Source organism: Suillus subalutaceus (assembly GCF_016647625.1).
Source record: "Suillus subalutaceus strain FC151 chromosome Unknown DFJ58scaffold_174, whole genome shotgun sequence".
In the NCBI taxonomy this organism is placed as follows: Eukaryota; Fungi; Basidiomycota; class Agaricomycetes; order Boletales; family Suillaceae; genus Suillus; species Suillus subalutaceus.
Genome location: NW_024540423.1, coordinates 81193 through 106407, shown reverse-complemented (window position 1 = coordinate 106407; position 25215 = coordinate 81193). Strand labels below are relative to the sequence as shown.

Sequence of the window (25215 nt, the reverse complement as noted above, 5' to 3'; positions counted from 1 at the left end):
TTGAGTTGTGAGTGTGTTGTACTGTGTCGAGCTCGAGCCTCGCGCTGACCGAACGCGTCCCTGATCCCTTGACAGTGCGTGAGTTTGTTGATCCTCTGTCGAGCTCGAGCCTCGCTGACCGAACGCGTCCCTGATCCCTTGGACAGGTATGTGAGTGTGTTGATCCTGTGTCGAGCTCGAGCCTCGCTGACCGAACGCGTCCCTGATCCCTTGACAGTGGGTGAGTGTGTTGATCCTCCGTCGAGCTCCAGCACTGATATGTTAATCATGACAGGATGCAAGTAGACTTATCCTTGACCATTTCTGCCTTTTGATCATGATTTATCAGGTTTACCGCCCCGAAGACGAGGAGATGTGGTCCACGTTACGACTTTTGGCATGTCCCATTGCTCACAGCTCGTCCACATAATTCTCATTTCAAAGGTTTGCTAGCCCCTGAGTCGTCAACATTGGAGCAAATTATGCAGCTTGGTTCTGGTGAGATTTTAAGCCACATTGCAATGAGTCTGCTGATTATTGATCTTAAGCTGCTGTTATTATCTTCGAAAACGTTTTCTATCTTCTGGACCAGCAAGAGGAGCGGAAGTCCGCTCACCCTGTTCGTGTCGCTCTCCAGCAATACATGGCGTCCCCCAATGCCGCTGCCGTCAGGATAGCTCTGAACTCTGCTGTTCATACATATGAAGCAGGCTTCTCTCGGTGGATACCAGGGTCGGCCAAACGCTCTCAGAAGAAGGCAGACTTGATCAAGACAATTACTGAAGTTGTTTTACAGCACCGTCTGCGTATGTGATATCTGGTGCAGTTGTCGCAGTCCCACTGATATATCCGTATCCAGCAATACCTGGAGTCCAAGCAATATGACGATATTGAGCTCAGCGAATTGCGGTTTCTGGATTGGCTGATGGCATGTCCATGGAGGTGGTCAAGGAGGTGGAACTGTATGAAACGTTGTATGATTAAGCAATTGGCGGTTTATGGTGGACATGCGTGTGATGGATAGCGTCCTACTTATTTTGTACGATGTTGTAACTTTCCTCAAAGAAAAGAACTGTATATAATTTCTGGTCGGCTGGATGGGCTGCGGCGTTGGCGCATAGCGGTGTGATGGGTGGGCTTTCACGTTGTGCGCCCATAATATTACGCCATGATGATGGTTGGATCGATTGACAATAACATCGATACAAAATGTGTCAAAATACATTCTCAGCGTTAACTGGCGCACTGTCAGTAGTTCTCTGACCGACCTCGATACTGATAGAAAGTTAGCACACAAATAGGGATCCAGTTAAAAGCCGACACTTACCATCGAGAACCAGTGCCGGGAGGTTACAAAGGACATGACGGTTCAAACTTTTTTTTTTTTTTTTTCCTTGTTTATTGTCCTTTGGGGCGGAGCCCTATGGTGGACACTACGTACTGTATTATACTATGCTGCGTCTATTCTATGTTTTGTGTGGTCTATGCTGTGCAATGGTCCGTGCGTGAGCGAGGACGGTGACGCCGTCTTAAGGCGTTGTGTTAGTGTAGTACAAATTGGTTGGTTGGTTTTCTTCTCGTTTGATGGCTTTCTCTTCCTCTTTTCCTCATTCTTTTTCCTTAGGGGGGGTGACGTCTCCGAAGGTTTGTTCTAATCTTCTGGTGCACGCGATGAACTTGAGTGTCGCTCTAATTCCTTTTCCCTCGCTTAGCAAGTATTTGACGTTGAGCTGTCGCGGTCCTACTTCCATGCTGAGCTCGTTGCGTTGTCTGGCGTATTTCGGGCAGACTAGTAGGAAGTGATGGACAGTTTCTTCGTGTGTGTTGCATTCCTGACATGCTGCTGATTGCGCTCTGGCTATGCAGTGAAGGTGTTTGTTGAGAGCGATGTGGCCGGTGCGTAGATGGAATATTAGCGTTCCGTGTTTCCTTGGTAGGTCTTCGATCTTGCTTGCGAACTTCTTGGATGGGGCGGTGTGGTCGATGGATTGCAGGTGAGCGAAGCGGGGTGATTCTTGCATGATGTTGACTGCTTCGGCCTTGATCTTGCCGTAGAAATGCTGTTTCAGCGCCGATTTGCTTTGCGGAAGGGTTCTGATTGCGCCGTTTCTTGCTAGGAGAGATTTGGGGAGTTCCTTCGTGGCTGAGGAGTCTCCTGCTGCGGCTCTCTTGCTTCCTCGTCCGCTGCCTCGTTTCCTGCTATGCCATGATGGCCTGGCGACCATCTGATCACGAGTTTTCTGCCGTTCTTGTGTGGTAGCAGTTTGCGCAGGTCGTCGTGGAATGTGTCTGCTAGATGGTGACCCGGTCTGGATTGGAACACCGTTGTAGCAAGGATTGCTGCTTGGTTGTCGACTCCTACTGCCATTGTTCCCCCCTGCTTCCTCCTGCCTCCTTCAACAACTGAATTGCCAATATCATCCCCACTAATTCCGCTTCATACACTGTATGTTCTTCGTCACTCCCCAGATATAGGCGTTTTGCTTATTACCTCCTCTCCCCTCATCAGCACCGCTGCTCCTCCCACTCCCCCGTCTATCAATGGGCCGTCTGAGTATGCGCGGAGTTCCTCCGTGGCTAGGGAGTCGTCTGTGATGGCTTGCTTTGTCGAGTCCGCAATGCAGGTGTTGACGTCCGGCTCCCATTTAGGGTAATGTCTGACAGGGTCGATTTTCTCTATCCTGGACGGATTGATCTGAAATTCATTCATCAGTCTATGAAGCGGTGAAGGGTAACGTTTTCTCCCCTGGAATTGCCTCTTTGCGCTGTACTCATATGCTGCCCTGATCTCCTTAGCTAACGGGTGTGGGGACGGGAGGGATGCCATCCTTAGTGATGCTCGATAGCATGTTCTTCTTAGCGTCTGTTGAAATGGGAGGACGTTAGCATGAGCGTCTAACATATCAGTTGCGGTTGATCTTAGTCCTCCTGTTACTAGCAGTGTGGCCATCCTCTGAAACCCTGGCCATCTGGGACGCGAATCCCTTGCTCCTCGACCGCCCCGTTCTTCCTTTGCCTTTTTCGATGAGTCCCGCGCACCAAACGTCGGCTGCGTAGAGCATTTTCGGGAGTATAACGCTCTCAAAGAGTCTTCTGACCAGCTTCCCGTGAATGCCTCTTGTGGGGCGGATGATCCGTCTGCATGCCATCACGTACTTCGTCCCTTTTGCAGTTGCGTAGGCGGCGTGTTCTTTGAAGTTGAGGTTCTGATCTATAATAACTCCTAGGAACTTGTGCGACTTGAAGGTTGTATGGTATGGTTGCGGATGGTGATGGGAGTCGAGGGACAGGGATTGTTTTGCGGGGGTTGTCTGGGTCAGGGATCCTTTTGCTGGATAAGCATATCAGCGCAGGTTTTCTCGAGCTCAAACTCTGCACTATGCTCTTCGCTCCGTTCGAGAGCTCCTCCCTGCTTTTCCATCATCCTTTTGAGTTTGCTGTTGGATTCCTCATACGACTTCCCTCTTGCTACTAGGGGCGGACGTCGTCTAGGAAACCCAGACCTAGCTCTCCCTGTCTCGGATTGGGATCAGGTACTCTTAACACTGCCCTGAGTTATAAAAAACGAATCCTAGTGGTGACAAGGGACATCCCTGGTCTACTCCGTCTATCACGTTGAAGAGGTTGGATTGGTAGTCGTCGAAGAAGAGGTAGGTTGTCCGGTTGTCGAGGCGTCTTTCGATACCACTTGACGTACTTCTGCGGGATGCCAGCTTTCCTAAGATTGTGCATTAGTTTGTTGACCACTACGCTCGGGAAGGCCGCCCTTGACGTCCAGGAAAAGCAGCGAGGACGTGGTTGTTTTGGGATGCCCATGAGTCAGTTATGAACTTGGTGAGGAGGTGTAGTGAGTCCGTTGTGGAGCGGCCTGGGCGTCCTCCGAAATGTGTGGGTGGGAGGAGGTTGTTCTTCTCTGAAATGTATGTTAGATCGTCTGCAATGCATGATGAAAGGATCTTAGCCATTGTGTCTAGGAGAGTGATTGGGCGATAGGCCTTGGGGATACTATAGTCCGGCCTTCCTGGTTTTCTTAGGACAATGGTCGACGAACATTTCCATTCGTTAGGGTAGACTTCTAACGTGAAGGTGGCTCTAAAGATTGGTCCCATGAAGGGTACTAGTAGGTCTGCGCAGCGCAGTGAACACTACATTGCTGATGCCGTTGAGACCGGGGGCCTTGAAGGGGGAGAGCTTTTTGATGGCTCGGTGGATCTGTGGCATCTGTTATCAGTTCAAACTCGCATACAGGATCGGGATACTCGAAGTTGGGGTCTACGTAGTCGTTTTCTGGTGGGGGTCGAAAAAACACGTTGTATAGCAGCTTCGCTCTTGCGGGCGTTGTCTTGTGTTGGTGCCAGTTTTGTTCGTTTGCTTCGGGTCTTGAAGTGTCTTGATTCTGGTATGAATTTGGTCAGTTGGCGCGCTTGCTATATACTTATGAAGAGTCCAGGTGCCCAAGGTAGTAAGTTCATCCAGCCACTCTTTCCAGTGCTCCTCCTTTGCTCGCTTGATACTTTCCGAGAAGCGGTTGCGGGCTATTCTGTACTCTTCGTGTATCGGGTCGTTTTTCCTAGCTATAAAACGCTTAGCTTTGCGTCCAAGTTTATGTACTTCCTTGCGTTGAATGTCCAGCTCCTTGGACCACCACCTCTTGGCATATGGGGAGGGTTTGGTTTTGGGAACTTTTTCTTCGACTGGTGTCAGCTATGCATTTTGTTAGGTTGGCAAAGGCGACGTCGAAGCTGTCACGACTAGTTAGCTCGGTTGGTTGAGGGATCTCATTGAGCTTTCTAGATAGAGTGTCGCGGAAGTCGTCCCAGTCGGCTCCTTGGTAGTTCAGTTTGGGTGTCATGATGGTGCGCTCTGGCTGGAGGTCTATTGTACTGATGATAGGAAAATGATCAGTGACTACCGGGCGTAAGTGGTACTCAATGCTGCATTGACTAAAGGATTGTTTCGAAGTGGGCTGAACAGAACACGTTTGTCGGGGCGGGTGTGATTCTTGGTGTTGGAGGCTTCGAGGGTTGCTATTGCTGGAGGGAGTACCTGTACAAAGTTATACAATGATAAGAGATTGATTAATGTACCAGCGGCATCTAGGTTTGCCGCTGTGAATAGGTGTGTGTTATGTGGCATTTCCCACATGGGGTGGTGGCGGTTGGAAGTCACCTAACCATACAATATGTTCATTTGCAGCGCCGTTGCGCCTTGAGCGGCCCATTGCGTGCGGGTTGCGTCGGGCATTGTTCTCGGAGGCCATGTGCCTTTCGAGGAAGTGCATGGTTGCGTCGCTGTCGCACGGATTATATATGTTGTATATTCGCAGCTTCCTGAATTGGCCTGTGAGTTCCACTGCCATGACGTTCGGAGACTTTATCGGGACGCTGTGCCAGTTATTTTTCGATAGTCTCTTGTTGATCAATATGAGCGTCTTTGATCTGCCCCGCACTGGCGTGGTGGTCAGTCAGGTAGATGACGTCCCAGAACTGTTTTAAGTTAGAAGCGTTAGCAAGATTTACAGGGTTGAAGTATGGTTCTTGAATGCATGCTATGTCGTATATTTCTGGGTTGAGGTTTCTTAACATGTGTTCCCAGGCATTGAGGGATTTGCGGAGATTTTGCTGCCATATCTTGAGATTGTCGCCTACAGGTTGATTCATGTTGGTGTCATCATTCATTGGTTACCTACGTGGTCCTGGTCCCATCCGCTGCCTGGATTGTACTGGTCATAGGGGGAGCCGAGGTTGTGGTTTGACCAGCCGTGATCATTGTTGCGAGGCCGTTCGTTTTCCCGGGGAGGTGGGGGATGTTGAGGAGGGCGAGGTTGTGATATCCATGACTCCAGGATGCGAGTCTGATTACCTAATGGGACTCGGTTCGTGTTGCGGGCATGGTGTTCTTGGGGAGGCTGTCTTCGGTGGTGGATGGTTTGGAATCCTCTTGTGCGATCCTCCGGTGGTGGGAAATGGTGGTGGCTTTGGGGTTGCACATTCTGGTGTGGTCTCGGTGTTGGTTTCCGGTTCTCTGTGTTCTCCCTTGGCTGGGGTGGGTCGTTCAGGGTTTCCCACGTGAGCGGGTCTTCAGTCAGGAAGAACCGATACTTAGCGTCCACATTGCGGTTCTTGTAGCTCTCCCATTTGCTTATGAACATTGGGCAGTCGCAGCTCCATGCAGCGTGTCCTGCGACATCGCAGTTCTTGCACTGGTATTGGGTCTGATCAGTGATTGTGCAGGTAGCCATTCTGTGTTGGTTGCTACACGTTCCGCAAGTGTCGTGTTCCTGTGGGCATTCAGCAGCGACGTGGTGCACCATCAAATGAGTGACACTTTAGGCACCTGGTGGGCTCTTGAATCAGCTTCCTGCCATATACTTTCTTCCCCTCGATTGATAATCCATGCTTGATGGCCTGGTTGGCGCCCTCCTTCGTGCCGAATGTGAGGATGACGTGGGCTGTGCGCTGACCTGGGTTGCGCCTGGCTGCCAGTTTGATATATCTTGCTCTGTATATTGACTTATGTTTGAGGCCTGCCTTCTTTTCTACATCAGCTATTGCGGCGTGGTTGTCCGGGATGAAGGATATTGGCACATTCTCGACTAGTACGTGGAAGGATCGGTCTTTGATAACTATCTCTGTGCCGAAGTGTTCGAGGAACTTGCTTCTATGCGCAGGGACATTAAACCAGAGAACTGATTCTACTGAGTCGAGTTCGTATAATACGCCTCCATGTGGGAGTCTGCGCGCTGATAGGAATGCTAGATTAGTAGGGGTGTCCTCATTGTCCTTGGTCAGGAGTTCGATCGCTAAGGCGGCTTTAGCTACCAGTTGCGCTCCGTTAGGTCCTTTAACGAATTGGCAGCAAGTGGGGATCTTCTCTCTATCAAAATTTGTCGAGCTTGCGCTTCGCTTCTCGCGAGAACTTTGGTTAGTATGGGTGAAGGGTTAGTTTTCGCTGCCTCTGCGTATGATCTTGGTCCGTTAGACCCTGACGTGGTATCGGTTGTTTGCCCTGACTGGGGAACGCTAGTGCTCGCGCTCTTCGCCGCTTTCACTAGTTCTTCTGTGGATGTTGGAAGTTGGTACACACCTCTGTGATCACCCTTCTCCATTTCTGACTTGTATTTCTCTAGTACTTCTTCGAATGCTTCGACTTTCTCATCCAGAGTTGCCACTGGGCCGCCCATGAGTGCTCCGACTTTCTCAATGATTCTTCCGCGTTGATGTTCTTCTGAACCTCGTGAGTTATGAACGCGAATGCACGTATTATATCTGTGTGAGTGGCGCCTAGGTTGGCAGACGCGCTGAATTCAAATAATGCAGTCGAAATGGCCAGAAGGATGTTGCCAGCCATGGGAAGGTTGAGGCCGTGTGTATTGAGCGTTTTTTCTTGCAGCGTTTAAGTTGTCGACGTCTGTCTTCACTCCTAGACCGGTTGCGTGGTCCTCTATTGATTTGCTGGTTGAGAGTAATGCTTGTTTGCGGTGGTTTTGCGGTTGATTCTGCTGGTTTGAGTCAAGGTTGAGGAGCTTGTTGGGTCGTTGGGCGGCATGCTGATTGCTTTTGTGTCGGTGTGGCGCTTGGTATGGTGTCTTGGGTAGTCGGTGGAAGGGTCCTGTTGGTCGCAAGGCGCCGTTGGGCGGCCTTGGCGCTGTTGAGCGCGTTGTTGACGGTTGTTTTTCCGGGGGTCCTTGCAGGGGAGCCACTTGGTACGGGTCCAAGAAGCGTTTTTCACGGTTCAAACTTCAAACTTATGGCATAAGCCTCAGGTGAGCAGGTCTGCCTTTGGAATGTCGCACATTTACAGCTATTGAGCAGGACATCTCCATCGCTGCTATCGAAGGATATGATCATTGTCAACCAGATCAGAAGTGTCGATTTTGCTAAGTGGTGAGCAGTGCGAGAGATAATGCGTGATGGTCAAGGGGCTCATCTAGGAAATTCCGCTAATGCAGTCCGTCGGCTCAACTCAAGTTCAATATGCCTACATGTTGGTCGAGAGGAGTCTTGGAGGTATTAAGACACCGTGATTGAATATCACTGCGACACATTCCTTTTTGCCATTAGAGACTGCGACATCGTGATGATGTACGCGATGACTGAAACGATGGACCTATAATATTGTATGAATTGACACAGAGTGAGTGCCAACGAGTTAAAGAACTCCAAAGTGAGATACATGAATGATATTTTAAGTTGAGAATCTGTATGTGGCTGTGCAGACTGCAACCAGCAACCAGGCTGGCTGAATCGGGCTGATGCGTGAAATCAACGTGACATTGAACGTTGCATCAACTGCGCTATCATGGATTTAGTGTAGTGCCACGTCTTGTGTTGTTCGATTCATCACAGTTGTACCGCCCTCAAACTACCCTTATCCTGTTTTCGGCATTCCTGTGACATTTATAGCCCGATGCCCGAGGTAGAATCGAGGACTCGTGCGCCTGCGGCGCTGTGCTAAATATCCTGAACAGGAGTTTAAGAAGGAACGGACTATCTTCATTCGTCTATTGACTGCCCAGGGGAGAGTAAGAAGATTGGGCACTGAGAGCCTAGAGGTGTACTTGAAGGCGGTTGTTGGTAGCTCGGGAGAGACAGGCGAGTAATTCGTTGGCTCTACGTTATTTTTCATATCTGACTTTCCTGACGCCATGTGAATTATGACCTTAGTGAGTGACCATGGAGGAACTGTTACGCTCCCCGACCCCGAGCCGGCGAGGCCGAGAGAGTGCCCATCAATAATGTACTCAGGACTAATGTTTACTGGGATGGCAGTTTATCAAAGGCTGTTCCGGCGGTTACTACATCACACTGGGCCCATGTGTACAATCGATGGACTACACAATTTCACTGATGGAATTCCTTGGATGATGCAAATGTAACAAGAAGATCTTGAGAATGATGTCAACTCGAACAAATTGCAGAAACTAACGAACAATTCTTCGATCTTTTGCGGTGTTCAAACGTTTCGCCCCGTGGTTGCGACCTAAAAAGATCTAGTGCGTTGCCATTGATGGCACTGGATTGACTTCCCTTTTAAATACTCGACCTCATGCGACCATACTTCAGTCAATATGGAATCAAGATGGCAACGGGTATCACCCTTATAATGCTAAATCTGGCGGTAGAGTCAAGCGCTGGACGGCGGGTATTTAGAATGAACGCCATTCTCAGATGCCCACAAAGTTTTCCGCTCCCTTCCACCCATCCCCGAATAGTATGACTTTTATCTCAGATGATCCCAGTTGGTGGCCGTTTATCAATTCGAGTCGCATAGCCAGTTATTTCGCAGGTTCGTGGAGGGCTATTCGGACGATATATCGATCTAACATTGGTTACTGTTTTGTAGTTGCCGCCTCTACCGGAGTGATGTACGATTGGGGTGAGTGAGGTGGTATTAATGAACGACTGGCATTCAACTTATGGTATTTGCAGCACTAACACTCGGACAAGAGGTAGGTCGATGACGTTACCGGAGCCGCCAGCGCGCTAAGAACGGTTTTATAGGTCGAACTGCTCTGGGTGAGCAGAGTCCCACCAAAGAACACGAAAATACAATTGATTCGTTGCAGAGGCAACGCTGGTCCCTGATGACTGTTCTCTATCTCAGTGTGCGTAGCATCCATTTGTGATTGGTAAGTTATACTGACTTGAGAATATCTAGTTGCGCTATCTTGGAATATTATATGCTGTGTACGTTTGGAAGGCTAAGCAATATGCGCTCCGCTGATCAGTATCTTGTATAGCCTCAACATCCTTTGTACTACGTCTCCTCGCATGCACTATTTCTTTCTTCTAACAAGTGGCACACAGCCAATGTTTTAACAATCCCGATGACTGATACAGTGAGTATTCTGCACTAATTCTTGTCGTTGTTGTCCAATCACTGCACTCCCATGTAGGGGTGAGTGACATTCTTGACTAGCTGGTTGGTTTATGGAATGTGATAACTGCCGCAGCTGTGAGTTTGTTTGGGGCGTGTGATCCTTTGAGGTTGGGCGCTCACCTCTGGATTTTTCAGGCCGTATTATGTACCTCGCAATGAGTTGGGTAGACGTCGTCGTATTGGCAATAATGGGCGGTGAGCTGGGCAGCTGTGATACCTCGATTATACTGAAACATCGTGCAAGTGATCATGATCGCTCGATTACGTGCCATGTACCAACAATCCAGACGTTTATTGGTTTTTCTCATTATCGTCTTCCTGGCAGTCAACATCACGAATGGAATGATCTTCGCAATAGCGATGAAGGGTATTTTGGAGGGTAAGTCATAATTGTGGAAAGATCTGTGTGTCAGGCTCATCGGGGGATGCATCATGCAAGAGGAGCTCATTCTCTCCGGCACCTACCAGTGCACCGATAGCTTGGAGGGAGATACCCTACTTCTTTTTTCCATGAGTTGGACACTCGCCACTATATGGGAAGTCTTCGCACTGTGTCTCGTGATTTGGATTGCTGTCAAACACTTCCGTGAACGGCAACGAGCATGGTTAACTATCGGGGACTCTGTCACGGAGTTGATGAAAATCCACGTGTTTTACTTTGCGAGGTGAGCTCATAATGTGAACGGGGTCCTCATTCTATGCTGAATCTTTGTATGTTCTAGCTTTGTCGCTATTTCTTGCTTTAAGCTTGTTTGTCTATCTCCCACAATCTCAGTGGTATGTCGAGCTGTGACTGACCTCTGCGTGCGATTACGCCTCATCATTTTCATAGGACATGTATTCTCTGGGAACCCAGATGTATCTTGGTGTTCTTTCGATTGTCTCGCTCGTCCAAAAGTTCGTGCTGGGACCACGCCTCATCCTTAACGTTCGAGAACATCACGCTAAGCTTGCGGCTGACTCCGATGCGGGGATCAGCATGACTTCAATCGTCTTTCAAGATCGCATACACTTGTCAACTCACAGTGGTGTGTAGCACGGGAGAGGCTGTGATAAACACTTGCTGTGTACTCTGTGGGGAGCAGCTGAATTGTACGCTTCTTAGATAAATTACTACGTCGAGTATAATATAGCGATTAATATCAAGTACTTTCAAGTGTCCGGTATGAGAGTATAGTTATGCTATGAGTGGAAACATCTAAAGTGCAAGTAAATAGGTATCGTAATTGTTGCGTCGCAAGCAAGCCATTCTATCGTCCTACGCAAAGCTGTAAACATTATGCAGCGGAGATCCTTGCGCCGGATTAGCCTAAGAAAAAAGTACCATAAGCCAGTGGAACAAAGACGCATACGTACGTGAACTTACAGGGTAGACGACTTCATCTCGTGAAAGCCGAATTTGGTGTTGGGGTAAGTATCCCTCGAGCATAGTTCGGGTATAAGGTAGAGAGCTGACTACCTCCTCTGCAAGCAGACGTCCCGGCCGTAAAACACTCGGTTCTGTTACCAAAACACCGTGCAGTCCACGACCTGCCTTCTCCTCCTGTCGAGCCCATCGGATACTCGCAGGATTGAAATCTAAAATAAAGGCTGCAGGACGGGAATGCTCATCAGGGATGCGATTCCGGCTATCGCTGCAGTCTACGTTGTTGGAAAAAGCTATTCTATAGCCTTCCACGTCCTGCAGGGGCTCTACGTCGCCTTCCGCGTGGAGGGCCTCGTCGATCAAGAAAATACGCGACGCTTTTGGACCCCATTCTCTCCAGAGCATCGTGTGGTCAGAAATGTCGCTGCCACGGGCGATGGAAAGTAATGTTGCAACGTCGATAGCGATGTCCAAATAAGCCTTCTCGACACCCATGGCAAGGGGTATTGACAGAGCCATAATTCCGCTGTTCGGAGGAAAAACTTCCTGAGGGCGCTGATTGGGCTGAAGCACCTGCTCTTGCAACGTTCTTGGTAGTATCATACGACCAAGAGATATAGATACCTGGTCCTCGATACGGGGTAAACGCAATGACAAGCGGAGTCTCACGCAACCAGACGAAGAGAGGTGACTTGGAAAAGTAACGTCATAAAGGCGGAGTATTAGTTGAGGCGGGTTCGAGGTTCTATGAATGACGGCAAGTGTACGAGAATTTAGAAGATTAAAATCGTCGACTTGGTCGGGATGAATCCCTGCCTTATGTACGCCAATTCTTGGTTAGTTTGATTTACTTTTCGGGTCAGAAGACATGTGCATACCAATTTGAATAATGCATTGGTTTTCCAGTTGCAAAGCAAGAGTGTGTTGGCTTGTGCTTCCAGCCGGTTTGAAGGCCGATCCGTTGTGAGCAGCGCGCACCAGGGACCAAGTATTCTTAGACCATGAGCATGAAGGGGAGCAGAGAAATATCCCATGGAACTAATGCCGGTGAGGAGAACACAAGTTGGACTAGCAGCTGCTGGATGCAGAGACATCCCTCTCAATGAGAGGAAGCAGAGATATGATAATCCTGTTCTGAAAAATTGTTTGTCAATACTATTTAATTGCGGGCATTAACGTGGGAGGACAACCACTGACCCAAGGTGCATCCGTAGGAGAACAAGAAGGTCCTGCAGTACATCAGCGGCATGGAATCGAGTGATCTCGTCGATTTGGCCACGGTATGTTGAATGTTCAACCGTGTCCCCATGGACAACAGTTGATGCTACTTGTCTGGATACATACAACGCTATATTTTGAGAGTAGCTAGTGAAGTGGCTCTCATTCAAAGTTGAACGGCAGGACGAAGTGATTGGACGCATCGTCCTCCACCTGTTTTCCCTACACCTGAGGGAGGCCAGTGCCTGCGAAATGGACTCCATCTGTGATGCGGATGCAGCATTGTACTCCAGACCCTCTTGATTGAGCTCATGCAGGTATGGGGCGCGAACAAGTCCACAGATAGCTTTGAGTTGTTTACACGTCTGCGAGAAGGTCAGTCCGACGCGTACACAAGGGGAGACATGACGACAGCTACCTGTGAGACACTCTCCATGTCACTCATAGGTGTCAGGTCGAGAAGATATACAAGCACATCGTCAGGGAGGCGAAGAAAGTGGGACGTATCAGGCATCGGGGAAAATTGGTCAACGTCCAAAGGAGTCATGGAGGATCTATCGCATAAAATACCTCGGGTCGAAACTCCGATCATATCTGTTCGTATGCACATCAGTACAGCATGATAGTACAACCATCGTATCCCATGCAATCGGCACTCCGAGGAGTCGGCAGTAATGCTTTTCCATTTTCGCAGCGCAGAATGTGGCGAACGATGACCACATGAAGAAGTAACGAACTTCAAATTGCAATGAAATTGTGAGGTTCTTCTTGAGCAATGAGCAGTGAATCGCTTCGCGACGGGGATCCACGTGAGGATTTGTGTTTTGAAACTACACCTCCGCCACTCGGTCCAGCAGCGCATTACGACGTGATAGACGGGACTACTGAACTTGAAACGAGTTACTAGTACTTGGTCGGGTTTCAGAATAAAATTAGGACGTCAGAAGTCAAACGAGGCGGCCGGGAGAGCATCATCAACAATTATTATGATCCCGAGCTAGGTGTGCCTTATCGCCTAAATCGGAGAATGAGGCTAATGTGACCGTGTATTTTTGTTTCAGTTATGTTCGCAAGCCCGTTTAGCTCAGTGGTAGAGCGCGCCACTCGTAATGGTGAGGTCGGTTGTTCAATCCAGCCAGTGGGCAGCTGTGTTTTACTCCTTTTTTGCTTTGTAGGGCCTGCGTAACGTATTCAGTCCTCCAGGTCTTGACCTCGCAACTCCACAGCCTATCGGACTTGTCGACTACATAATATTGTACCGCGGATAGCGCTATTAGCAACGCGGACACATCCAACGACTCGCTAGCAAGAAGATGTAAACCAAACTTGGCCAGTCGAACAACGGACTCTATGATACTACCACATTCAAATCGGGCAAAGCATGTGCCACTGGCAGCTGCAGTGGACTATTGTTTTTTCATGTTCTACGTAAGTTCGAGGCACGGCGAGAACGAACTTCGAATGAGGTCTACGCAGCAACACGACTTGCTGCTTTCGCACTCGCAACTTCTCTACTGCTCAACTTCTTTCGGTTCGCCGCACTCGCCCACCACTCCCTTTTTTCAGCATGTGTCTCGGTGAATAGGTCACATTTGATTTTCATTGTAAATAAACTCACAGGATCGATTACTTCGCGCTTGATTGAATTCTTTACTCGGCGCATTACTTTCGACGGTAGAATGTTGCGGAAATTGTGGGCCATGAGCTGCTTAGGTCCACCCGCCCTCACGGCTCAGCGCTAGCGCTCATCGATCATCCTGGGCTTTTTGTGGAGGATCGAAACGATGTTTCGGCTCGAAAACCCTGCGGGTTTTGTCCCACAAAGCCTCGAATAGCCTGACCTTCCCTTTCGATTATTTGTACATATCAGGTATCGTCGATCATGGACATATCTGATTTCTTTCTGGTATCTGGAACCGACAGCAACGTGGCATAGAACAACATATTTTTAGTGAAATCCTATTCAAATATAGGACTTCTATGGCTTCCTGAAGGTGCGTAATTAATCATCAGACTGGCACTCATTGTCTAGGATATCACACTTCGTTTTGGCAATCTATGACGATACCTGTGGCTAGTGACATAAAACACCCTAGGACGCCTTATACAACACGCATGTAATTTCAAACACAGCCCGACCTTATCCTAGGTTTCTGGACCCACCTCTACAATGTCTGATCCACTCTATGGGCACGACAACGACATCTGACATGAGGAGCGTTCGGAATTTGAAATATGTGTGCAGTTGTGGGCGAGAACTCCGCACTAGAATCTGGAACCAAGGATAGGAAGGTTGATGTATTGATGATAACGTTAGAGCTCCAGCCCAGTAGGGAAGGAGCCTGATTGTTAGACTTTAATTAGTACCCTTGCGGTCGCAATTCGAAGAATTTCCAACTTCCATGGACTTGGCGCGAGCGCAGAGCGCGGGAGTTATTGTATTCGCGGCTCATGTCATTCAAAGTCAGCAATCTGGCATGAGGCTTATCACCTCCACACAGCAATCATATGTACAAGGTGAGATATTTGAAACGGAGCTACGACCTCCATGTCACCCACCTATATAAACTTGGGGTAAACACATCAACGGGCTCTCTACTCAGCCTGACTCATCTGATACTAACCACCATCTCATTCAGTCAAGTTACTACTATCAACCACTCTCTGGGCAAAAAATGAACTTCAAATCACTTGCCCTATTCCTCACTGCCGCTGCAGTCCCTCAGGTTGTAGTCGCGGGTCCGCTTGCCTACGGTATTTGCCAGACAGGTAAGGTCTAATCACATCATTAACGTGCACCGCGGCTGACCCGACTTGTTCAACAGGATGCAATGGTCTGGCTGTTGCTTGCTACGCCGCCGCCGGGTTCACATTCGGGGTCGCACTCCCTGCAGCACCTCCTGTGCTGATTGCATGTAATGTGGGCCTTGGGGGGTGTATGGCGGCTTGTGCCGTGGTCGCGCTTACACCCACTCCCTGAGTGGGTGCAATCGTGAATGTGGCGACGAGAACCCACAGACCCCCCACTTTTGCGTGATGAGAATGGCGTCTTTGTTGTAGCATGACAACACGACGCAGGTTTAGTGTGTACAGAACAACCATGGACTCTTACATATCTGGTCCTCGTTTGTCTTTCCTTTTCTCTCACAATCGGTCACCCTAAATATCGAGGGTCCATGTCTTGCCGTCCCCATTTTACGCTAGATATGGACTCGCTGTGTTTAGCCTGTACGATTATTTTTCTTCTCGTGACATTGGTAACTTGTAAATCGTATTCAAACCTTGGCGAAAAATTACAACTGAACATGCAGTTGTTTGACAAATGCTTTAATGGATCTAGACAAACTTATCATCTTGGATCATTTCCAGTGGCCTCAATTGTTCTTACAACAATTGAGCGGTTCCAACAGGTTATGCGAAAATTCCTATGGCTCATGGAACCACGCACCTATGGAAAGCCGGACAGCCACAATCGACAACCTGTACTTAGGTTCCATAGTATAGTGCGGTTGTCCGGCTTTTTGTCCTGCAGTTACAGTGTCATATCGTGACGGCCCCGGCGCCAGCCCCCGACTCCCTTATTCCTGGCATGTTTTGTGTCCATCGAATTAAACGCAAACTAGTATTTTCATTTCATCTTTGGTAAATGACTGCTAATCCCATGTGATTCTACTGTCAATGCAGGATGTCCTTCGACTCGTAACAGAGGACAAACAATCTTTTCCTTTTACCACGCCTTGAACATTCACTCATGGATGGATTTTTCAAGCTTCAAGAGTAGTCATAGCCAACCGTCTGGCACCAGAACAGATTAGAGATCTGCTCTCTTCCAGTTGTGGTGCGGATTCGAAACCTGCGGACATGGACAGTTCTTCGGAAGTTCGTCTAAACTTGGCCATGAAGCGTCCTGGCCCAAGTGGTTAACACAACATAATCAAAATTGGTTTCTCTTGTACTTCGCAGGTTCGAAACCTGCCTAACAACAGTGTTTTTTTTCTATCGGAACATGCAAAGAAGATTCACTCATGGACGGTTCCTCGGAGGTTCATCTCAACTTCGTCCTCGTCAAAGTGGTTACCACAACGGAATCAAAATTCGTTTCTCTTGGACTGTGCAGGTTCGAAACCTGCCGAATAATAGGGTTTTTCTTTTTCTATCGGAACACGCCCAATTCCTCGGGGGTGCATCTCAACTTAGCCCTGACCGAAGTGGTTACTACAACATAATCAAAATCTGTCTCTTCGACTGTACCAGTGCAGAACACGCCTTGACGATTCACTGATGGACAGTTCCTCAGAGGTTCATCTTGGACTACGCAGGTTTGAAACCTGCCGAATAACAGGTTTTTTTTTCTATCGGAACACGCCTAATTCCTCGGAGGTGCATCTCAACTTAGCCTTGACCGAAGTCATTACTACAACATAATCAAAATCTGTCTCTTCGACTGTACCAGTGTAGGTTCGAAACCTGCCAATGAGTTTTTTTATAATCTGAAACGGAATCGAAATCTGTCTTTTGGACTGTCACTACGAGTGCAGGTTCAAAACCTGCCCACGAGGTTTTTTCTATCCGAACACGCCTTGAAGATTCACTGATGGACAGTTCCTCGGAGAATCATCTCAAGTTCTCCTTGGCCGAAGTGGTTACTCTGACAGAATCGAAATCTGTCTCTTGGACTGTATCAGTGCAGGTTCAAAACCTGCCGACGATGTTTTTTCTCTCAGAACACGCCTTGAAGATTCACTGATGGACATTTCCACGGAAGTCCATTTCAACTTCGCCTTGGGCAAAGTGTTTACTCGAACAGAATGGAAATCTGTCTCTTACACTGTTGGAAGTCAACATCGACATAGTGTTATTTATCATCACGGATCCTTTACGTAATCTTACCTTATAAGCTCGTCACATCGCATCACGCATACCTCAGCAGTTCTTTCCCGAACGCTGAGGTATGTTCTACGTTTCCTTTGCACGCCGTCTCCGTCTTACAGTTCTTTTCTCTCTAGACATTGTCTTTAGGTATTGTTAATATGTCAGCAGTTCTTTCCCGAACGCTGAGACATTGTCTTTAGTTTCTACCTTCATTAGGTTATGAGCCCCGGCTCAAATTGAGCCCTCAGACGAAACTACAAGACGAAACTCCCTCGCGCTCGCTCACTCGCTCGCTCCTCGTGTACTCTTAATTTTATCTCGCTCCTTTCTCACAGCGGTATCGCTATGGGGAAGTACGACCATATTCCCGAATTATTAGGTTCGGAACATTATGTTGGATGGTCGACTAAGATGCAATACGCACTGGCGTGCGAAGACCTCTGGTGTCACATCAACACGGCTGTTGACCCAGCAGACCTTCTTGGAACACCGTCTTTTGTTCCTGTTCCCGCCGATCCTGCCAACATTACAGCTGCCAAGAGAACGAGCATGCGTGAATGGTTGTTGGACGACATGAAGGCCAAAGATCTCATTACTCGTCGTCTCAGCGGTGCAGTTGGAGCACTGGTATCACAATCACACACCGTATCGGCACGCAAAGCGTGGCAGACCTTAGCCGAGCACTTTAATCGCACTGATACCAGCGCACAATACCAACTTCGTCAGAGACTTGATGCTCTTTGCATGAAGGACTCAGCTGATGCAACGAACTACGATGGCCAGCACGCCGTTCTTCGCGAGCGTTTACACGATTCGGGAGCCCCTCTCAGAGACTCAGACGCTATTTACAGCCTACTCATTGGGTTACTGCACACGCCTATATGGCAGCAGTTTAAGTCTATGCTTGAGCAGAGAATGCATGATGAGATCATGACAGCAGTACCTGGAGCCCCATCCACCTTCACGGTGGAGAGTTGCATCTCTTGCATCACGGCCGAGGCCGCTCGTCATGTACATGCGCACGCTGTCCATTCTGCCTGTCCCGGATCCGAGTATGCGAACGCAGCCACCACCTCTAACAGGAGCACATCCAATGTCAATACTATTACCGGTCTCCGCAAACACAAACACAATCCTGAGGGTGTGTTTTGCACTGACACCCGGTTGCAACAAGGGTGATCATGACCATGCTCACTGTTATGGGAAGGGTGGTGGGATGGAAGGGCAAGCCCCGTGGATGAGAAATAAAACGAAAGACACCACGCCTGTTGCTGCGGCTGCTACGACTGCACCTGCCACAGCTCCTCCATCCTCTTCCACATCGTCCATTCCTGCCATCACGGCTGTTGTCACGCCAGCTGTCCTGACTAGTCTCTATGATGACGTCTCTTTTGCTTCCATCGCTGAAGTTGCAGATGAAGTATCTTGCACCGTTTCCCTACCGTTCTCTACCATTCTGGACTCTGGGACCACTGTAATTCTTGTCAAAGATCGCCATTTCTTCCACACCTACTCTACAGCGGACTCGGTCCCTGTTCATACTGTGAATCACGGTGTTCTCCAGACCACGGGACGGGGAATGTGTGTGGGATGGATGACGATAGGTGAGTGTCGTCTCCGTGTCAGACTTTCAAACTGTCTACACGCCCCGGACGCGATGCTCAATCTGCTCTCCGTCTCCTGCATGAATGCGAAAGGGTGGGACGTCAATTTTAAGTCGAACATGACGTGTGAATTGGGCTACAAAGGACACACCCTCAGTGCAATCCCTGCCACGGGGAAGCTCTATGCTGTTGACCTTGATTTATCCCTTTCACAGAGTCGTCCCCTCTTCCTCCTACCCCGGAGGTCACTGCATTCATTCACATCCCTCTCACGCTTGATCTTTGGCATGCACGCCTGGGTCATCTGGGCCGAAATGCAGTAACCCATCTGGCCAAGGTTGCGAAAGGCGTCTCATTCGACACAGAAACTCCCCTCTCTACCTGCGAGTCTTGCATAATGGCGAAGCACCCTCATCTCCCATACCACTGCTCGGAAACGGAACGAGCGACTCGATTCTTGGAGCTCATTCACTCCGACGTCTGCGGACCTATACCCGTCATCACACCGCATGCCAAGCGCTACTTCATAGTTTTTCTGGATGATCACACTCACATCCTCAATCTCCAACTCCTTGCAACAAAGGATCAAGCTCTGGGCGCTTGGACTATGGTTCGTGCTAAGTGGGAAAATCTGTCAGGACTTCGCATCAAGGTCTTCCGCTCGGACAACGGGGGGGAATTCATCAACGACGCATTTACCGCCTCTCTCGAGTCTGCTGGCATTGAACGACAATGCTCAGCTTCATATGCCCACCAACAGAACGGAAAGGCTGGAGCGCGTGATGTGCACCATTGAGGGTCGCATGTATGCCATGTTGGACTATGCGCGTCTTCCAAGGAATCTATGGGGAGAAGCTGCACTCACCGCAGCTTATCTTTTCAACAGGTCGGAATCACGTGCCCTTCCACCAGGAAAGACACCCTATGAGATGCTTACTGGAAACCAACCTACGCTCACCCACCTTCGCATATTCGGCGCAAGATGTTTTGCACGCATCCCCACGGAGCTCCAAGAGAAACTCAGGCCACGCTCACGTGAAGCCATCTTCATGGGCTATCCCCCAGGTGTAAAAGCATGGCGCTGCAGAGACGTTGCTACGGGTGCCTTCTTCAATTCGCGGGATGTGATATTTGATGAAACTTTCACTAATCACCCCTTCCCAGACAGCGATGATGACGACGATGATGATACTTGCATCCCACATCGTTCGTCTGGGACCGCACCAGCACCCATCCCAATGGCTTCTCTGCCGACAGCTGCTCCCGCACCTCGTCCCATGCCAACAGCAGCTCCTGCACCTCGTCGATCATCCCGTATTCCAGTCCCTACTGCAAAGGGTGACGCCTTCAAGAAACGTCTCGCCTCTGATCAGTCACGTCTCGCTCGTCAGCGAGAAATTTCGAACAGCCAAAGCGCAGGGAGTACCGCCCCCTCCTGCCTCATCTACTGTTGTGTCTGTGGCGAGAATTCTAACAGCTCCACCAGAACCTGTTCTCCCAACGCCTGATAATCCTCCAGCCGATCCCGATGCAATCGTTCCGGACAACGATCAGATAGGTTTCCCTCAGACTCTCGCAAATCTTATCATTGTTGAGGTGGCCTGTTTGTCCATACGGAGCGATGCCAGACATAATCCTCTTGCCCCCGGCTACAATCTGCAACTGCCTCCTGCAACCTACGACGAGGCCATGCATCGTCCTGACGCTGACAATTGGCTCGCCGCGATGCACAAAGAGATCAACCTTATGTCCGAAATGAACGTGTACGAGCTGGTTCCTTTGCCGGAGGGACGACATGCTATCGGCTGCCGTTGGGTGCTGGAGTTCAAGGAAGATCTGAAGGGAGGATCAGTCTTCAAGGCATGGCTCGTCGCCCAAGGTTTTTCCCAGATAGCCGGCGTCGATTTTGGGAGGACGTTCGCTCCAGTTGCAAAAGCGGCATCCATCCAAGTGCTTGCAGGTCACTGTGCTGCTAACGACTGGGAGCTTGACTGTTTCAATGCGAAACGCGCTTTTCTCTGGGGGAAGCTTCAGGAAGCGTCTACATGCGTCAACCTCCCGGCTTCGAACGCTTAGGACCGGAAGGTCAGCGTCTCGTCGCTCATTTACTCTCTTCCCTCTACGGGCTGAAACAAGCCGCCTATGACTGGTATGAGTTGCTTAGGGCGGTGCTTACCAGCTTAGGCTTCCTGCGTTGCGAGGCGGACTATGCAGTCTTCATCTTCGACCACGTCAATGGCGAGGGGGTGAGGATCATCTGCGTCATTGCGTGGCACGTAGACGACGGCTTGGCAGGCGCGAACAATCGTCAGTTCCTTGATCAAACCAAGACGAAGATTGCAGAACGTTTTGGCATCACGGACCTTGGACCAGTCACTAAGTACCTCAGCATCCAATTCATCCGTGATCGTCAAACTCGAGAGCTATGGATGCATCAAGAAGACTACATCGTCTATCTCCTTCATGAACATGGCATGTCTGACTGCAATCCCGTCTCACTCCCCATGGACCCAAACTTTCCATTCGGCCGTCCGACCGATGTCTATCCTCACATGGATGACTTGCCGATGGAGTATCGCAAGCTTGTAGGGGAACTATTGTACCTCGCCATGTACACACGACCAGACATAGCTCACACTGTCATGCGTCTTGCTCAGCACAATTCATCGCCAGAACCATGTCACTACACCGCTGCAAAACATGTCCTCAGGTATCTTGCAGGGACCCTCAACACTCGCACTCATTACGGGGGTGCTAACATCAATCCTGCACTGCATGGCTTCAGCGACTCAGACTGGGCGTCTTGCCCCGAGGATCGCGTCTCCGTGACTGGTTATGTATGGTTCTACAATGGAGGTCTGGTGTCACACTCAGCTAAGAAGCAGACGACGCATGCTCTCTCGTCGATGGAGGCTGAGTACATGGCGTTGACAGCTGCAATCCAAGATGGTCTATGGTTAAAATCGTTCTTCAGCTGCATCGGAATCATTGTCAACCTCCCTCTTCAACTATTTGCCGACAATATTTGCAGGAGCAATCACCCTATCTAAGGAGGCCGCAAACCACATACGCACGAAACACATCGACTTGCGATATCACTTCATCCGTCGCCACATTGAAGAAGGTACCTTCGTACCAATCTGGCTGTCAACTCACAAGAACACCGCCGATATCTTCACAAAAGCCCTACCTCATCCTATTTTCACTCAGAATCGCTCCGGTCTAGCTCTTGTATCGCGTTGAGGGGGTGCAGTTGACGAATAATGTCTCGTTGAGGGGGTGTGTTGGAAGTCACGACATAGTGTTATTTATCATCACGGATCCTTTACGTAATCTTACCTTATAAGCTCGTCACATCGCATCACGCATACCTCAGCAGTTCTTTCCCGAACGCTGAGGTATGTTCTACGTTTCCTTTGCACGCCGTCTCCGTCTTACAGTTCTTTTCTCTCTAGACATTGTCTTTAGGTATTGTTAATATGTCAGCAGTTCTTTCCCGAACGCTGAGACATTGTCTTTAGTTTCTACCTTCATTATACACTGTATCAGTGCAGGTTCAAAACCTGCTGATGAGTTTTTTCTATCCGAACACGCCTTGAAGATTCACTGATGGACATTTCCTCGGAGGTTCATTTCAACTTCGCCTTGCCCAAACTGGTTACTCTAACAGAATCGAAATCTGTCTCTTGGACTGTATCATGGCAGGTTCAAAACCTGCCGACGATGTTTTTTCTCTCAGAACACGCCTTGAATATTCACTGATGGACACTTCCTCAGACACTCATGTCAACTTAGCCCTGGCCAAAGTGGTTGCTCGAACAGAATGGAAATCTGTCTCTTGCACTGTATCAGTGCAGGTTCAAAACCTGCCGATGATGCTTTTTCTCTCAGAACACGCCTTGAAGATTCACTGATGGACAGTTCCTCAGACACTCATGTCAACTTAGCCCTGGCAAAAGTGGTTACTCGAACAGAATGGAAATCTGTCTCTTGCCCTGTATCAGTGCAGGTTCAGAACCTGCCGATGATGTTTTTTCTCTCAGAACACGCCTTGAATATTCACTGATGGACAGTTCCTCAGACACTCATGTCAACTTAGCCCTGGCCAAAGTGGTTGCTCGAACAGAATGGAAATCTGTCTCTTGCACTGTATCAGTGCAGGTTCAAAACCTGCCGATGATGCTTTTTCTCTCAGAACACGCCTTGAAGATTCACTGATGGACAGTTCCTCAGACACTCATGTCAACTTAGCCCTGGCCAAAGTGGTTACTCGAACAGAATGGAAATCTGTCTCTTGCCCTGTATCAGTGCAGGTTCAGAACCTGCCGATGATGTTTTTTCTCTCAGAACACGCCTTGAAGATTCACTGATAGACATTTCCTCGGAGGTTCATTTCAACTTCGCCTGGCCAAAGTGGTTACTACAACAGATTCGAAATCTGTTTCTGTTGGACTTGCGCAAGCTCGAAACCTGCCGACCACAAGGTTTTTTCTATCGGAACACACTTTGACATTCACTCATAGATGGATTCCTCGGAGGTTCATCTTACCTGGTCTTAACCAAGTGGTTACCACAACAGAATCAAAATCTGTTTCTCTTGCAGTCGGTTCGAAACCTGCTGACATCATTTTTGCAGTGTATAGATCCTCAGAGCTCCGTCTTAACTAGGCCCAGTCATTGCGCCGAAACCTCCTTTTTATGTGATAGTCTGTCCATGAAATATAATTCACCTTCACGCCTCGTGCAAATCATCTCAGAAACACAAGGTATATCCCTGAGATGTGTACGTACCAACCTAGATTCTCGACGGACTAACCAAAACTGTCGGGATTCACCACCAAATAAAACATTGGCAGGGCTGGAGGCCAGAAGAATGCACGCAAGCTAAGGACAGAGTGAGTCTGACGGTCAGGCAGATGATGTAACCTCCCCAGCCTCGATGAAGTCTACTGTCTTATCGATGAACACTCCTTCGGTTGTTGGCTCTTCCAAAGCGACCGAGGATGATTCGAAAGCTAAAGATGGGAGAATTGAAAGTGGCAGACCGAGCAGTGTCATTCTGATATGTGTAGTTTGCGTGCGCTCCTTTTTGTGTTGATGCTGCCAGTGGGGCGGAACATACTTTCGATTGCTGCAGCTAGACCCGGGCAACTGGACGGAGATATCGATAGAGAGGTCAACGCGAAACTCGTTCATGCGAAGCAGGCTTAGGCACGACGGACTACAGCATCGCCTGCAAGTTGCTGATCCATTGTGACAAACAAGACAGGAGGGACCAAAGCCAATGGTGAAGACAGAGCAGAAGGCGAGGACGCGGACGCGGTGATGAGGTGAATAACGACGGAAGGCAAGAAAGCCTTCAAGAAAACAAGCATTAGTAAGGGAACAGGGGCGAGACAACAGGACAACTGCAATTCAATCTGGTCTGTCTCGGAGAGCTTGGCACGCGAGGAATTCGAGATAGCGCGCGCGTTTGCTCGACTGAGTAAAAGGCTCATGGAGAAGTTCAGCAGCAAAGTTACATCTCGAAGCCACCAAATGAAAAGTAAGTCACCACAATATTCGATACATAGATGGACACGCAGGAGGCACGCGCATGCTAGTAGTAGTAGCGGCGATTACTATCAGCGCTCTGACCGACAGCGAGCCAGAGCGCAAGTCATCATAGGAAAATCATCAATCAAATGATGGAGACTCGAAGCAGATCTACAGCTGTATGAGTTGAACAACGTTCCGAATCCTAGAATAATGGAAAAAATAGCTCAAAACCTACCAAGGTCTGGACCACTGGTGCAAATTTACTGACTTGGATGACTCGAAGGTGCACGAAGTCCTCTTACCTATTACGGACGCGTGACATCTACGCAGCAACACTGCTTGTTGCTTTCGTACTCGCCGTATACTGCTCAACTTATTTCGGTTCATCGCACCTCCCCACCACTCCCCTTTAGCAGCATGCGTCTTGGTGAAAAGGTCACAGTTTTTAGATTGACTCTTATCATCGTTGTTAATAAACTCACAGGATCGATTACTTCGCGCTTGATTGAATTCTTTACTCGGCGCATCACTTTCGACGATATAACGTTACGGAAACTCTGGGCAGTGAACTGCTTAGGCCCACCCGGCCACCCTCACGGCTCAGCGCTCACCCTGAGCTCTTTGTGGAGGTTCGAAACGATGCTTCGGCTCGAAAACCCGCAGGGTTTTCGCCCACAAAGCCTCAAACAGCCTGACCTTCTCTTTTGATTATTTGTACCTATCAGGTATCATCGGTCATGATACCTGGTATCTGGA

General features: G+C 49.1%; 4 protein-coding genes and 1 non-coding gene across 5 annotated transcripts; 3 read left to right on the top strand and 2 right to left on the bottom strand.

Annotated features, from left to right (window-relative positions):
• Nucleotides 1-353: 353 nt before the first annotated feature.
• Nucleotides 354-1109, top strand: DFJ58DRAFT_749490 (uncharacterized protein). Its single transcript, XM_041387660.1, has 3 exons — nucleotides 354-477; nucleotides 528-785; nucleotides 839-1109. Exons 1-3 carry the CDS (start codon nucleotides 462-464, stop codon nucleotides 862-864), a joined length of 300 nt encoding a protein of 99 aa, XP_041237620.1. The 5' UTR covers nucleotides 354-461; the 3' UTR covers nucleotides 865-1109.
• Nucleotides 1110-6040: 4931 nt separating this feature from the next.
• DFJ58DRAFT_610154 (uncharacterized protein) lies at nucleotides 6041-6785 on the bottom strand (the record flags this gene model as incomplete). The annotated part of the gene is made up of 2 exons (XM_041380868.1): nucleotides 6041-6259; nucleotides 6351-6785. Coding segments are annotated over 2 exons (654 nt in total), but the record flags the coding sequence as incomplete, so codon positions are not given.
• Nucleotides 6786-10694: 3909 nt separating this feature from the next.
• DFJ58DRAFT_815895 (uncharacterized protein) lies at nucleotides 10695-13403 on the bottom strand. Its single transcript, XM_041391725.1, has 6 exons — nucleotides 13183-13403; nucleotides 12864-13039; nucleotides 12425-12810; nucleotides 12106-12361; nucleotides 11228-12043; nucleotides 10695-11170 (listed from the first exon to the last, which is right to left on the bottom strand). The coding sequence occupies exons 2-6, from the start codon at nucleotides 12990-12992 to the stop codon at nucleotides 11120-11122; spliced, it is 1638 nt and encodes a 545-aa protein (XP_041237618.1). The 5' UTR covers nucleotides 12993-13039; nucleotides 13183-13403; the 3' UTR covers nucleotides 10695-11119.
• A 115-nt stretch (nucleotides 13404-13518) lies between these two features.
• On the top strand, nucleotides 13519-13590 carry DFJ58DRAFT_t139. The gene has a single exon. It is a non-coding gene; the product is annotated as a tRNA-Thr (tRNA).
• Nucleotides 13591-15085: 1495 nt separating this feature from the next.
• DFJ58DRAFT_815892 (uncharacterized protein) lies at nucleotides 15086-15501 on the top strand. Its single transcript, XM_041391724.1, is given in 3 exon segments — nucleotides 15086-15214; nucleotides 15271-15462; nucleotides 15475-15501. The coding sequence occupies 2 exon segments, from the start codon at nucleotides 15121-15123 to the stop codon at nucleotides 15423-15425; spliced, it is 249 nt and encodes an 82-aa protein (XP_041237617.1). The 5' UTR covers nucleotides 15086-15120; the 3' UTR covers nucleotides 15426-15462; nucleotides 15475-15501.
• Nucleotides 15502-25215: the final 9714 nt, after the last annotated feature.

Coding starts and splice junctions, on each gene's coding strand:
- DFJ58DRAFT_815895 (XM_041391725.1), bottom strand. CDS start 12,992: ATGACTCCTTTGGACGTTGACCAATTTTCCCCGATGCCTGATACGTCC. Junction 12,811..12,863: donor ACATGGAGAGTGTCTCACAG/GTAGCTGTCGTC, acceptor ACCTTCTCGCAG/ACGTGTAAACAACTCAAAGC. Junction 11,171..11,227: donor GAGATGAAGTCGTCTACCCT/GTAAGTTCACGT, acceptor CTTTTTTCTTAG/GCTAATCCGGCGCAAGGATC.
- DFJ58DRAFT_749490 (XM_041387660.1), top strand. Junction 786..838: donor TGTTTTACAGCACCGTCTGC/GTATGTGATATC, acceptor ATCCGTATCCAG/CAATACCTGGAGTCCAAGCA.
- DFJ58DRAFT_815892 (XM_041391724.1), top strand. CDS start 15,121: ATGAACTTCAAATCACTTGCCCTATTCCTCACTGCCGCTGCAGTCCCT. Junction 15,215..15,270: donor CTACGGTATTTGCCAGACAG/GTAAGGTCTAAT, acceptor CTTGTTCAACAG/GATGCAATGGTCTGGCTGTT.